General features: G+C 42.5%; 1 protein-coding gene across 1 annotated transcript in view; it reads left to right on the forward strand.

The window, feature by feature from the left end:
• tgfb2 (transforming growth factor, beta 2) overlaps nucleotides 1-14,499 on the forward strand; it is an 89,308-nt gene that overhangs the window by 10,595 nt on the left and 64,214 nt on the right. Inside the window, exon 2 of the mRNA XM_068045064.1 lies at nucleotides 6,141-6,304. Within this exon, the coding sequence (XP_067901165.1) occupies nucleotides 6,141-6,304 (164 nt within the window). The remainder of the gene's footprint in view (nucleotides 1-6,140; nucleotides 6,305-14,499) is intronic.

Here is a 14,499-nt window from a genome sequence, read left to right on the forward strand (position 1 = left end):
TAGGCAGGTAAACCCAAAATATTAGCATGGCTGGTAAATTTCTACAATTAGAAGCCATGATTAGCTGTCAGATTTTATGCTTTAAAAAGTCACTACAAGGGTGATGAATGTGCTGATCATGTGGGAATGAGTCTGATGTTAGTGGTAAATCAGAACATAAGAATGTAGGAATTGCTAGATGAAAAAGACCAAAGTCCATCTGGTTCACATTGTATCATTCTGATATTTGCATGATGCAACAAAATGGAAATGTCAGCTAATCATGGCAATCAATTTCTATCAATAAGTCTACATCAGACCCAGACGTGAAGTGAGGAAAATCTGTAGTGGTGGAAAGCTTTGGGAGTGATAGATCAAAAGTCACCTGTTCCTCCCAGGCATACTACACTTACTAGATGTCATGTCTAAAATAACTCATACACCATATCCCAAAACATTATATTCTGATAGAAATCTACTTAATTCACATATAAATGAAACCATAAATCTGCACTCCGTTTTAAAAGATGAACTGTAATTTTAGCGTTTTTCCCCTATGTATTATAACTAGTTTCAGATGCACAGTGGCGCAGTGGTTAGCACCGCAGCCTCACAGCTCCAGCGACCCGGGTTCAGTTCTGGGTACTACCTGTATGGAGTTTGCAAGTTCTCGCTGTGACCACGTGGGTTTCCGTCGGGTGATCTGGTTTCCTCCCACAGCCAAAGACTTGCAGGTTGATAGGTAAATTGGCCATTGTAAATTGCCCCTAGTGTAGGAAAGTGGTAGGAGAATGGTGGGAATATGGGATTAATGTAGGGTTAGTATAAATGGGTGGTTGTTGGTCGGCACAGACTCGGGCCGAAGGGCCTGTTTCATTGCTGTATCTCTCTGACTCTATGACACAGCAACATAATCTGAAAACAAGGAAATGAATACAGAGTTGTATCTGGTAATATTTATGTTGTATGGTTGGTTGGCCACCATGTATGTTGATTTAGTGGCTCATCTAACTTGAAGTTGTTGTTTTTGTACCTAGAGAATCATGTAAAATTATGGAAGGATTAGGTAGGCTGGTTAACAGTCATGACCGGCCACGATGTAAAACAGTCTTTCAGTGTCTGTAACTGCCTTTATACCAGCTGATACAGTGGTTAGTCCCATCAGGTGGGAGGGTTTTATGGATCCTACAACCCATATGATGAGAGGAGAGACACCAACATCCTCCACTGGATGCACGCATCCCAGCTGGTGCTAACCTAGAATCCAGAGCCAGAGTTTCAGTCTCTACCCTTTGGGGCTCACTGGAGAGAGATTTGAACACTCTACTTTTTGACTTAGAGACAAGAATGATGCCATTAAGCCAAAGGCGCTCTCCCATCTAGCCATCTACACCTAATCTCCCCATCACTCTAATTACTATCTACTAAATTTCCAATAATATACCATTTTAGACAACAAAGGCTAATTTCTTAGGAAATGTTGAAGTTCTGTCCTGAAAGGGTTAAGTGTGTGTCCCTCTGTAGTGGAAAAAAAATTAGTTTAAATTGCAATTTTGTAAAAACAAGCCAAAATATCTGTCGGCCAAAGGTGTTGTCATGGTGACCTCTATATCCAAAAACATATTTCGTGTAGGTTGGATAAACTTGTTATCCTGGCCACTTACAACTGTTTTTATTGGCCAATTTTTTTGAGGTCACCTGGACTCTGTTGATTATAGAAAATAATCCAGAATGTAGACAATGCCAAGATTTGTGTGGAAACATTTCAAAGCCCACATTTGAAGCATTGCTGCTGATGGTGGCCCCAATGTCTAGCTACCAAATATTGAGAATAACATAGCATGTATAGCAAGAAGCAGGAAATTGTATTCCATCAATGTAAAGGATGATTCATGACAAGGTCTTGTATTCCCGATTATAGACTAAAACTAGAACATAGGACAGGAGTAGGGCATTTAGCCCCTCATGCCTGTTCTGTTATTCAATTAAATCTTGGCTGATCTGTATCTTAACCTGTTTTACCCCAGCACCCCTTTGTTGCTTGTCCCTTATTATCCTTCCCTGACAAGAATCTATCCATCTCAGTTTTGAAAATTTCAATTGACCTAGTCTTAGCAGCTTTTTGGAGGAGAGCGTTCCACACATTACTACTTGCGTGAAGAAGTATTTCCTGATTTCACCCTAGCCAAGGCATTGCGCTAATTTGAAGGTTATGCCCACTTGTTCTGGACTTCCCTACCAGGATTGCAGACTCATGTTATTTTGTATCACTGTGTATTATCCCTTAGGTTTTCTAGGACAATGTGCTGACTGTGCCAACTCATTGAGACTTCACTCAGAGGCTGCAATAAACATAATACAGTGATTTCAAATATTCCCTTAACTCTAACTTAAAATATTCAAGATTCAAAATTCACAAGATCAGTTTCATTCATATGATCCCATTTTTGGAAGGTTGGGTTTTGTGACCATCACTGCTGGGAAAGGACCATTTTTCTGCTTTTCCTACTCAGTGCATCATTTACTTCCAGGTGCAATGCTGATCATATCATTTTTCTATCTGGATACAAGTGATGTGTATTAAAATTGTTGTCTCACTTAAGTGCCCCAGTTTCCTCCAAAAGGTAGAGCAACACTGCACATGCGCATGGATAGAATGCAAATGGATTTACACATAGGGAATAGTACACTGATTTTTGGAGTAAGATTTATTCCAGTGAGTAGCTAGGGTGATGTCATGACATGCATTGGTTTCTGGGGCACTTTGTCAACTCCAGCTGTTATACTGGAGCTGGCACAGCTACTCTAACATTCAGCCACCTACTCAGGAAATGGTTGCTAGAGTTGCAGCAGCCAAATCAGTGTGTAATCGGCAACTCTATACTATGATTTTTAAGTCAAATTTATATATTAAAGTTGGGGTGAAAATTCTAGATACAATGATCACTTCCTCCAAGTATTCACAAAGGAAGACATGAGCAAGATGGCCTCTCCGGAAAAAGAATATCAAAGCAAAATTCAGGACTTCAGTATAAATGAGATGGAAGTTTTGGACAAGCTGAAAGGGCTTAAAACAAATAGATCCCCAGGGATAGTTGATATTTATTCCAAAGTATTGAGAGAGACTAGAGAGGAGATCTGTGAGACACTGGTAATCATTATGAGAGAGTCATTGGACACTGTAAAGATATCAATAGATTGGAAACATACCGATTTTCAAAACAAAAGTGACAAAACAGATGCAGGAAATGATAACCCAATAGTCTTATTTCAATTCTGTGTAAAATAATGGAACCAATTATCAGGAGTAAACTCGAGGATTATCTATACAAAATTAACCTAGTAAACAGCAGGGAACATGGCTTTATATAGACAAGTTCCGAGCTGATCAAACTCCTTGATTTCTTTTAGAAGTGACAAGCCAAGTCAAATGTCTAAAGCTTATGACTTCCAAAAGGTGATTGATAAAGTTCCATATAATTAAACTCCATGATGTGGGGAGTCAGGACAAAATTTGGGTATGGACAAGAAATTGGATGGAGGGTAGAATTGGCTAAGTATTAGTTAAAGAGGTCATATCAGGGTGGTAGGGGCAGGTAATGCGTGAAGTGTCTAGGGACTCAGTATTGAGGACAGTGCTGTTTCTAATGTACACCAATAGCTTGGATTCAGAAACTCTAATATAAGTTGGTCAAATTTCAAGACAATACCAAAATAAGAAGGGGAGTGAAATCAGTGATGCAACCCAGAAACTTATGCCAGTGGATTGAACAATAGCAGATGAAATTTAATTAGACAAATACAAAATATTGCACAGAGGAAGGAAAAATAGATGATTTACATACTTCATGAATACTGTGTAAGCAGCTAAGAATGAAACTGAAAGAAACCTATGAGCATTAGTAGATTCAGTGCTCAATTTGTCCAGGTACAACCAATGCAGAGCAGAAATCAAAAAAGCCATATTGAAAGTTGAACTACATAGCCAAGACAATAGAATACAAATCCGAGGAAGTCATGATCAAACTGTAGTGTTCTGGTCAGATCGCATTTTGAGTGCTATGGCCACTTCTGGTTACTGGCAAATATGGAAGATAGTTAATTGCTAGAAGCAATGTAAGGAAGAGCCATCATGCTGATCCCTAGGGTCAGGGAAGACACTGGGACTTTTCAGCCTAAAAAGGAGGCATCTGAAAGGGGATATTATAGAGGTATATGACATTGGAAAGGTTATTCTGGAATACTATCTTGAATTAAACTGTGGGAATGGGATACAGGTCAAACGAATAAAAGATAACTTTGGGACTGATAATCTTGGAATGGAATTATGGGCAAAGCAGTGGAAGTGGAAACCTTGGAATCATTTAAGAAATAACTAGATGAGGCTGTTGCGAGAGTGTAGAGTTGTTCAGAATGGATGACTTAAAATAGGCCAAATTGTCTTCCTCATCTGTAAGTAACTTGTGATCTTGTAATGGTAAAGTTACCATTACTTTTCTCTAGCATTAACCTCATAACGGCATTTTCTACTGCACCAATGTGAGAAGTCTGCGTTGTATTTATTCTCAGTCAATTTCTTCCTATCTCCATCTCTCGAAAAGGCATTGGCTCCTTACTGGGTACTGTTCAATGAATTCCAATCAACTTTCTGTACTGTGCCCAAATGGTGGTTGTTCATCTTTTGCATTTGACATTGAGTGGCAAGAGGTTATTAAACAACAGAGCTATCGCAACCAAGCCTGATCCTGTTCTCACCTGATATCCACATACACACATTTCCAGCAAGGCCCACTGGATGACTTATAAGCAGGAGCCCTAACCTACCTAGCCCAAGGTGCTGATACTAATTGTACTATCTCTACCACTGCCACAGCTGAGAACAGGTAACTCAGCACACATCAAGTCTTGGACTTTCCTAGCCTATATGACTCAGCTACTCAATATATTTCCTGAACCACTGGGGAACTGGTCAGCCTGAGTTTTGAATTCCAGAGATGGAGGCACAGAATGTTAACTGATTGCACCAGTCAATCCCAATGAGCAGCTGATTTTTAAATTATATTTGCAGACATCTATAACTGAAGTTGTTTAGACTTCTAATACATGTATGTTTTGAAAATTATCAGGAGATTTCAATGTTTAAATGGTTCAAGTACTGCAGCAATCATTACAAATCAGTATCATCCTTTCAACTAATCAGATGGTGGGACACCTTTTCTTCACAGCTAAACCACAGTGAGGCTTTTCCGCACCCACATATTGAAATTCTTAACAGACATTTCCACTTTTCTAAAATGAAAGGGAATTAAATTACAAGACTGGCAGGAAGAAACCATGAAATTAGTGCTATGAATTTCAATTCAAACTATTTCTCAACAGGGAAAAGAGAACATATGTGTATAGGATAATGCATGGTTGAGAAAAAGTAACAAATTAGTTATTTAATTGAAGAATCCAGGTAACATCATAAGTGGCTTGAGCACAGCTCAAACTGTTCAGGGACCTCACTTGAACCCCTGAGATTAAATTACAGTCTTTTACTTCATTTCAACCATAGTATTTGTTACATAATACTTTCTTTACTAGCTCTTGCATTAAAGTCTGATATCGTGTAGAATGCAAGATAAATTTGGTGGAAGTCTGTTGTGGCCGTGCTGCTGAAATGAATTATTAATTTGGCAGTTATATTACAGCAGATGTTTTATTAATATCCTGACTAGCTATTATGACGCATTGCCTGCAAAATACTTGTCTTGTGTGCCACAGGAGGGCAAAATAAGGGAACCATTTAGAAGCTCTAAAACAAAATTGAGGAATAAAGTATTGTAATAACATTTTATCAGACACCTCTGGAGAGCAGGCAAGTAGAATGCTTACCCTACATAGAAACCTGAGGCATTGTTACCCACTGAAAAAGTTGTTATTTAATAATGTCAGGTTTAAGAATGTAGAAAAATCATAATTTAATGATTTACAATTAAACTGATTGTTTATGAAAGCTGGGAGCAGAGGTCATGGACTACACTATATTTATATAGGGACATCTGGGATCACTGACTGAAACTAATACTTTGCATACTGGCTTCAGTTGTTTTTCTAAGTATGCATGCTGATCTTTCTTGCTATATTGACTTGCCATTGTTCTGTACATTTCCATGTAGATGTCATCCCGTCCCAACAATATAACCCATACTTCAGACGGGTGTACTTAGACGTCACTTCAATGGAGAAAAATGTTTCCAACCTGGTGAAGGCAGAGTTCAGAGTGTTTCGTTTACAGAATCCAAAGGCAAAAGTAGAGGAGCAACGAATAGAACTTTATCAGGTAATTTTTCATTTAAAAAATGTTAGTACATTTAATGTCCTTTTTTAATTGTTAATTTAAATGTTCAGTAATTGTTGGATATAGGTATAGTGAATCATTTCATTATATTATCTTTAGGAGCCATATAAGTGTTATAAGTGTGGAGAGTTCTTTAAAGGAGAGGAACTATGTGTTCCATGTACATGAATGCCAAATACTGAAATCATCATGTTTATGGCCTATGGGGCTTTTTGTTAAAAATCACCCCAGAATGCCCTAAATGCACCAGAAATATGCATTCATATGCAGAGTTTGGAAGGACATATGGATCCCAAGATGGTTCAGACCAACACTTGGTGGCTGGCAGGTGAGGGAATTAGCATTCACTTGACATTTATTTTCAATTAGTGAAGCATATTCTGCAAGACTAGAGTTTTTAGCATTTCTAGTATTCGTGTTTGTTCTATTATCATGAGCTGCTGTTATTGTGGGAAAAGCCATTATGGTATTAATGTGAGTCAGCCTTCTGCTGTGCTATACTCAAAAATGAAGAGTCAATTGTAACTTGTAACAATTAGTTTATTCTAATACTTAAAATATTAGTAACCTTTTGAGAATAAGTTAATATTGATTTCAAAGGCTGAGTCACAGTGCACTTCAAAATACTGGAAAGTTTACCAACAAAATGTGAAAAACAGAAACATTTGCGGGGAGAGGGAGACTATGCTCCCAGATCTTATAGTAATAAACTTTAGATCTTTAGTACTCTCATATCTCATCACAAATTTTTGGCTTCACCAATGCGAAAAATACATTTTACATACAAGTGATAAATATATTGGTTAAAACTGCAGCTTTAGTTAAAACAAGCTTATGTCCCACTGTACTCTTAGTATAAGGATAAAGGATCTGAGTTATAATATGTGATCATACAAACCATTGTTGAAAATCCTGAAATCACATCCACTAAACCAAGACTTATCATCTTTAACTAGCGTAAAGCAGTGGCACTGGTAATAGCTTGTATTCAAGGTTTATTATTTGAATTGTCAGCTTACGGGGCTGTGTCAGCTTTATTGAGTTTATGAATTATATTAATATGTATAATTTCAACATTTCTGAGTTTTCTAGATAAATATCTATGTTCACAGGATACAGTCATTTAGCCAGCTTAATATGGTTTCACTACAGTATTAAACAATTTACCAGGCAGAATGAGAGAATAATATATGGAATGTTAAACATGATTTTCCTATTTAGGCTGCAAGCCATACTGAACATATTATCGAGAGTGCAATTTCTCTATTAGAAAGGGAATCATAACTCTGCTATTGGGGGAGGATATTTTGTATGGTTTCTTTGATATTCCTACTACACTTGAACTTTAGCTACATTCATTTTGTTATGACTGTAAATGCTATACCAATATGTGAAAGGATGTCAGTATCATTCTGAACTTTGGAACTTCTAGTGAATATGGTAGTATTATGGTGGATTAGCAATGTGTCAATTTCTATCTAACATAAAGCTGACACATATCAAAAGCTGTGGCATGTTATGATGTCATTGGCTGCATCCATGCAGCTGTCGCACTTGCATATCAACTTTTGTCCAATTAAACATCCATGAAGAGCCTTGTGAAATTTCCCCAAGTTAAATAGTACTATATAAATGCAAGTTCTTGTTGTTCTTTATCAGTATAAGTCCATTTTCTTGGGTCAACTCAGATAGTCAAGGAACGAGGAGGCTACAATGTAAAGCTAAAAAGAGGTTTAAACAAATACTAAGAAAAGTAGAAATCCAGCAGACTGGGACAGCAATAAAAAAAAACAACCAAGGGATACAAACAATATCATCAATAGCTTGCATTTATGTAGCACCTTTAATATAATATATCCAAGGTGCAGCGCTTAGGGCCTAGGCAGCTGAAGGCATAACTGCTAATAATGCAATGAAAATCAGGGATGCGCAAGAGGCCAGATTCCAAGGGACACAGAGATCTGAGAGTTGTAGGGCTGGAGATAGGAAAGTGAGAGGCCATGGAGGGATTTGAAAACCAGGATGAGAATTTTAAAATAGAGGTGTTGCCCTACCAGGAGACAATGTAGGTCAGTGAGCCCAGGGGTGATGGGTGAATGGGATTTGGTGCGAGTTAGAATACAGGCAACAGAGTTTTGGGTGGGCTCAAGTCTCCTTGTTCAGGAGAGCATTGGAATAGTCAAGTGTATAGGAAACAATGGCCACAAACAGCAAAAAGGAATAGAGAAAAGAACATGCAAGGGATATCAAGGCTAACAGTGAAAGCTTTACAAAATATATGAAGAGAAAGAAAGTGGCTTAGGGAAATATGGACCCACTAATGACAGACTCAGGTTGTCAATGATAAGTAATTGGCTGATTTGTTAAATCCATATTTTACATTCTTCATTGTAGAAGAAGAGGACAGAATACCCGTTGTACAAGAGAAACTGAAAATAAATCAAGTGGACAAAATTACTGGATTTAATACAAGTATAAAAATGGTACTGAAGAAAATAATGAGAATTAATATAGACAAATCTTTAGTTTCTACCCAGAATATTAAAAGGTGAGGAAATTGTAGATGTGTTTGTTATAATCTTCCAAAGCTCTCTTGGTTCAGGAATTGTGCCATTGAATTAAAAAATATAGCATTTGATAAGGTTTTATAGCAAAAATAAAAGTGCACAGAATTGGAAGCAATCTTTTGAAATGGGTTGGAAACTAGTTTGAAGATGGGAGACAAGAGAGTGGGGATAAAGGGCATGTACTCTGGTGGGATGTGACAAGTTGTATGGGGCCTTAGCTTTTCACTATATTTTCAATGACTTGGATGAAGGAACAGAGAGGGCTGTATTTAATGGGCCCCCCGGAGACAGGCTAGGTGGTGGCGGGGCCCATAGAATTGCGACAGAAGGTGGGGTAGAGGCCTGCTTTAGGTCGGGAAAAAGAACCCGACCCGGCCTGAGTCCCTCCGATTTTACCCCGAGCCCGACCCGACCTGACCCGACTCGAACCTGCCACTACTCGGCCTGACCCGATCATCCCTTTACTTACCTTCTGACACCGAACCTGCAAGAAGCTGCAGCGCGTGTGCAATGACGTTACTCGCTCACTGCGCAGTCTCAGTTTTATCCTGGACTCCCAGCTCGGGTAAGTTTTTTAATTATTTTATTTTTTTTTATTTTCGATACTTACCAGCAGAGCACTTACCATGTGTGTCTGGACCAACTCGGCCCGACCCGACCTGAACCCGATACATGTCATCGGGTCCGGGTCGGGTGGGGGGGCAGAGGGCCTGTCACCGTCCCATCGCATCATTAAGTTGGGGACGGGAAAGGCTGAAGATGACCTTCTCGCCCACGTGCCAATTGAAATAGCCAATGAGTAGCCATTTAAGATCCTCTTCCCACCACCGCTGGAATTAAACCAGTGGTGGGGTGGGGGGTTGGTGGTGTCCTCCACGATGTGGAGAGATCACCCAGTAAAACAAGGCAACCTCCCTATGGGTTTGGTGGCGGGGGGGCCCTCCTCCATGGGCAATCTGCGGCCTGCGGAGGACCTCCAGCGGCAAAGGCTGCCCAGGTTAACATTCAACCCCTACCCTCATCGCCCACCCTCCCCCACCCATTGCCGGGGCCTGCCAGACTGGCCCCGGCAACCCTGCCTCGCTTACCTATGGTCCCGGGCTCCAGCGCAGGGCCTGCTCCCAAGCCTCCTGTGGCACTGACAGTGGCCATTGTTTCTGGTGGCGCTGCCGATACTATTGAGCTTCCAGCCCTCTGATTGGCCGGCAGTTCTTGGAGGTGGGAACTCCATCTTTAAAGGGATGGGGATCCTGGCAGTGGGCACTTAAGTGCCTGAGCATTGTTGATTCATGTTAGGGGTCTCTGACAGGCTGAGGCAGGATTCCCCTTGCGTTTCAACCCGGCATCGGGAACCCTGCCGTCATGACTTAATCCAGCCCAGAGTTTGCAGATGACACTAAGTTGAGAGCACTAAGTAGCGCAGATAGGAGCTGGACGTTACAAAGGGGCATAGATTAAGTGAATGGGCAAAACTGAGGAAAGTGGAGTTTAATGTAGGGAAGTGTGAGATCATCCACTTTTAAATGATGAGAAACTAAGAACTGTGGAGAAGCAAAGGGATTTGGCCATGTACAGAAATTACAAAATGTTAGTGAAAAAGTACATAAAGCAATCAAAAAACTAATGGAATGTTGACATTTGTCTCAAGGGGGCTTGAATACAAAGAGGAGGAAGTTATACTTCAATTCTATAGAGCCTTAGTCAGCTCAATCTGGAGTACTGCATTCAGATCTGAGCACTGCATTGCATGCAGGATATATTGGCCTTGGAGGAGTGCACACAGATTCACCAGAATGATACTGGAGGTTAGAGAGGGTCAAATTATTCAGACGGGTTGCATAAATTAGAGGCTGAATTTTCCGACAGAGGCAGAAGACAGGAGTTGGGGCTGTATTCGGGTACCGAACTTGCCTCCAATGGGAAACTGGTTAAAGTCAAGATTTTCATGTGGGTGAGCCCTTACTTGGATGGAGATAGGTCCCCTGTCCAACTAAGGGCAGTGGGTGGGCTTTCGAAGCTAGAGGGCTGATCAGAAGCCTTCCAGCTTCAGAGAAGCATCCGGCGTCAGTATAAGGTAAGTAATTTGGAGGGCACTTCAAGATGGTGCCCTATCAGCTACTTTCTAAAAACTTTAATAAAAAAACACAAAAACCAGCTATGCCATCACTGTTGGGGGGTGGGGTATCCGTCTCAGCGTGGCCTTTAGCTGTCCCCCACCCAGGCTGGCAGGGAAACCCTGTAGGGCTGCCAGGAGCACTGACATCCCAGCCTGAAGCTGGTTGCTTGCCTCCAGGCAGTTGATCTGCCCGCATCACATTGGGAAATGGGAGACCAGCTGGAAAATCCCAGTCGGTCTCCTTAATCCCTGCTGAATCAGGCTCTTCTTGAGCCTAATTGCCTGTCCTCCTCATGGAGGAGGGCTCCCTTCCTGGGCCATGAATCCATGTCAGCCAAAAGGGTCAACGCTGGGAATGGGGTTGGAAAGCCAGCATGTTAGCTGACCTCATAATTTTTCAGCCCATTCCGCCTCCATTCCCGATGTTGCCAGGGCCCGAAATTTCAGTCTGCTTTGTATTCCTTGAGTATAGAAGATTGAGGGGTGATTTAATCAAGGTATTTAAAATGATGTAAATAATTTGTTAGGGTAGATAAAGATATTGTTTAAAATGATAAAAGAATTTGATAGGTTAGATAAAGAGGGCTGAATTTTAAACCACCCCAGCGGGTCGGATGGTGGCGTGGGGCCATGCGTAAAATTGAGCAGGAGGGTCCGGAGGCCTACCCGCCCTGCTCCCACCTCCTGTCAGCTTTACAGCAACCGCGTGGGGGGGGAAATGGCCCACCTTACCGAGGCCAATGAAGGCCCTTATGTAGCCACTTAAGGGCCCTCGCCTGCCTCCATGAATATTTTACCCATGGCAAGTGGGCGTGCTGGGGATGTGAAAGGCCAGCGATAGCTGCCAGCCTTTCCGCACCCCGGGGAGAGGGATTTGGCAGTCGGACACAGGGTGCCCGATTGAGGGCTGCCCCCACCTCCCAATCCATCCCCGGGACCCAAGACGCCCCCTCCCTCTAAATGACCACTCCAGCCTCACCAGGGAAGGACCAATTTCCCAGGTGAGGCAAGCCCATCTTACCTCATCTCCAGGCTCCATTGCGTCAGCTGGGCTGCAGTCCCAGCAGTGGCCACCACTCCCGGTGGTGCTGCTAGAACTAAGAGCTCCTGGCCCACTGATTGGCTGGCAGCTCAATGAAGCGGGACCTCCTCCCTCAAGTGGATGGAAGTCCCGCCTCGGGACAATTAAAGTCCGGGGACCCATAAAAGGTGGGACGGATCCCCGGGATCCAGCCCAGAGAATCTATTTGCTCTGGTGGGACAAAGGCTGAGATTTTATCCTGATGACGGGGTCTCAGCACCTGCAAAAAGCGATGCTGAGAACCCCGTGCCACCTCTTCTGTGGGAGGTCCGCCAGATCTAGTGCCAATTAAGCACTTAAGTGGACAGTGGTCGGTTTTCCACGGGATCAAGGACCTTAGCGACAGAGGTGCCGCCCTCGGAGAGCTGCCGGCCAATCAGAGGCTGGCAGCTCTTTCACTGAGCAGCGCCACCACGGAGACGGTGGCTGCTGCCAGTGGAACATGCCGGAGGCCCAGGAGGGGCGCTAGACCCAGTCCGTAGGTAGGTCAGGGCGGGAGGAATCTCGGGTGGGGGTTGTGGGTGAGGGATGTGGGGGGGGTTGGCATCAAGGGAGGGGTGTGCCTCTCAGCGGGTACCCCTTCCTGATGCTGGGTCCATCATTCAGGCACTGTGCCTTTTAACGAGGGACCCCCACCCCGGAGCCAGAAAGCAGCCCGCACAGTTTTTCATGCCGTGCAACCTGTGCGGTGACTGGGCCACCCGCCACATGGTTAATTGCAGTGGCGGAGGGATGATGCCGATGCCCTTAATTAGGCATTAATTGTCCACTTAAGAGCCTCAATTAGCAGCGGGGTGACAAGGCTGCTCACAAACCTTCCAAACCCAGACTTAAATTTGGCAGAGGCAGGAAGGTGGAGGAGTCCCAATTTTAAGCTGTCCCCACCTGCAAGTCCACCATGGGGGGGAGCATAAAATTCCCCTCAAGGGGTCATAATCTTAAGATAAGAGCCAAGCCATTCAGGAAATTAGGAAACACTTCTTCAAAGGATAGTAGAAATCTGGAACTCTTTCCCCCAAAAGGCTGTGGGTGCTGGGTCAATTGAAACTTTCAAGATTTGAGCTTGATAGATTTTTGTTTGGTCAGGGTATCATGGGATATGGATCAAAGGCAGATTGAGTGGCCTACTCCTGTTGCAATGTTCCTATCATGAGCTTGTAAGTAACTATTTCTTACATGAGTCCATTAATGTTCGCTGCATACTCTTGTACCTTCCAACTTTATGTACATACACAACAAATGTGGAGGGTGAGGGTATTTCTCCTCTATGATCCCACCCAAAAAAGCACAGAATGACAGGAAATCAAGCCTCGCTATCCTGACCAGCATTCCCTATCCCCACTGGATGTTCCTAACATGCACGCCACCTGTGAAGTGATCATCAGAGGATGGGGCCCAGGTGCCCAATGCATTCCCTCCTGTCTGTTCCATTTACTGCCTGTTCCAGGGAGGGCATGGGGATGGTGATAGTAGGTCCCAGGAAGCAGCTGTAAAGAAGTCTTGATTGTTTACTCTCCTTCCAGTCAGCACCAACCATTTAGCTACCGAATATCTTGGTATTGGCGAAAGCCTTCAGAGGAAGCCTTAATTCCCAACTTTGTAACATTTCTGTTCCTTTTAGGACCCTTCTCCCCCCTTGTTCCCACTGCAGTTCTCTTAGTTGCATTGGTGGGTTCCAACTTGATGGAAGAAATCCTGCCAGGAGCCCGTTGTGCATGTACAATGAGCCCCAATGAAGAGAATCACTCCCATGGTGCTGCAATGCATAGCATGTACCTGCATACACATGTGCTGTGGTGATGCTCAAAAATCCAAAGGAAAGCATGTGGGTGGCCCGAATAACTTGTGTGGCACAAGTAAACATACTAGATCCATCGCCTGCACCATGGGGATTCACTACAGAAACTGGGAACACCAGGAGCATGAGAGAGGAGCCCTACATTGTTATTAATTGGTGCCTTTGTTAGGCAGGACACCACATATCAGCCCAGAACTTCCTAAAAATGGTTTAACGCCAAAATTTAGGCTGATCTTCGTTTTGGTCAATTATACTGTAATTTGCTGAGAATCTCATTAACATTCGCCAGAGCATAAAAACATATTTAAAACAATTGGAAACAATCAGGAACCAAGGAACCCACCAAACTAATGCCACCTTCCTTCAAGTCCCTCTTTTTACATGACAGTTAAGGTTTGAAGCCATCATCTGTGCACATTTGATAAGCATGGGATTTCTTCATTATTTAATGCAAATCATTTTGATGCCATGAAGATGCATTCAAAGATAAGGAAAATATAGTTAGGCCTCAGTGAAGAGAAATAATTAAAATTAATCACTGAAATTGCCATGAAACACTAGAAATAACACCTCTGGTCCTGTTGTGCATAGGTTTACTGCCCATTCAGAACTAGA

The sequence above is a fragment of the Heterodontus francisci genome, chromosome 13, assembly GCF_036365525.1.
Source record: "Heterodontus francisci isolate sHetFra1 chromosome 13, sHetFra1.hap1, whole genome shotgun sequence".
NCBI classification, from domain to species: domain Eukaryota; kingdom Metazoa; phylum Chordata; class Chondrichthyes; order Heterodontiformes; family Heterodontidae; genus Heterodontus; species Heterodontus francisci.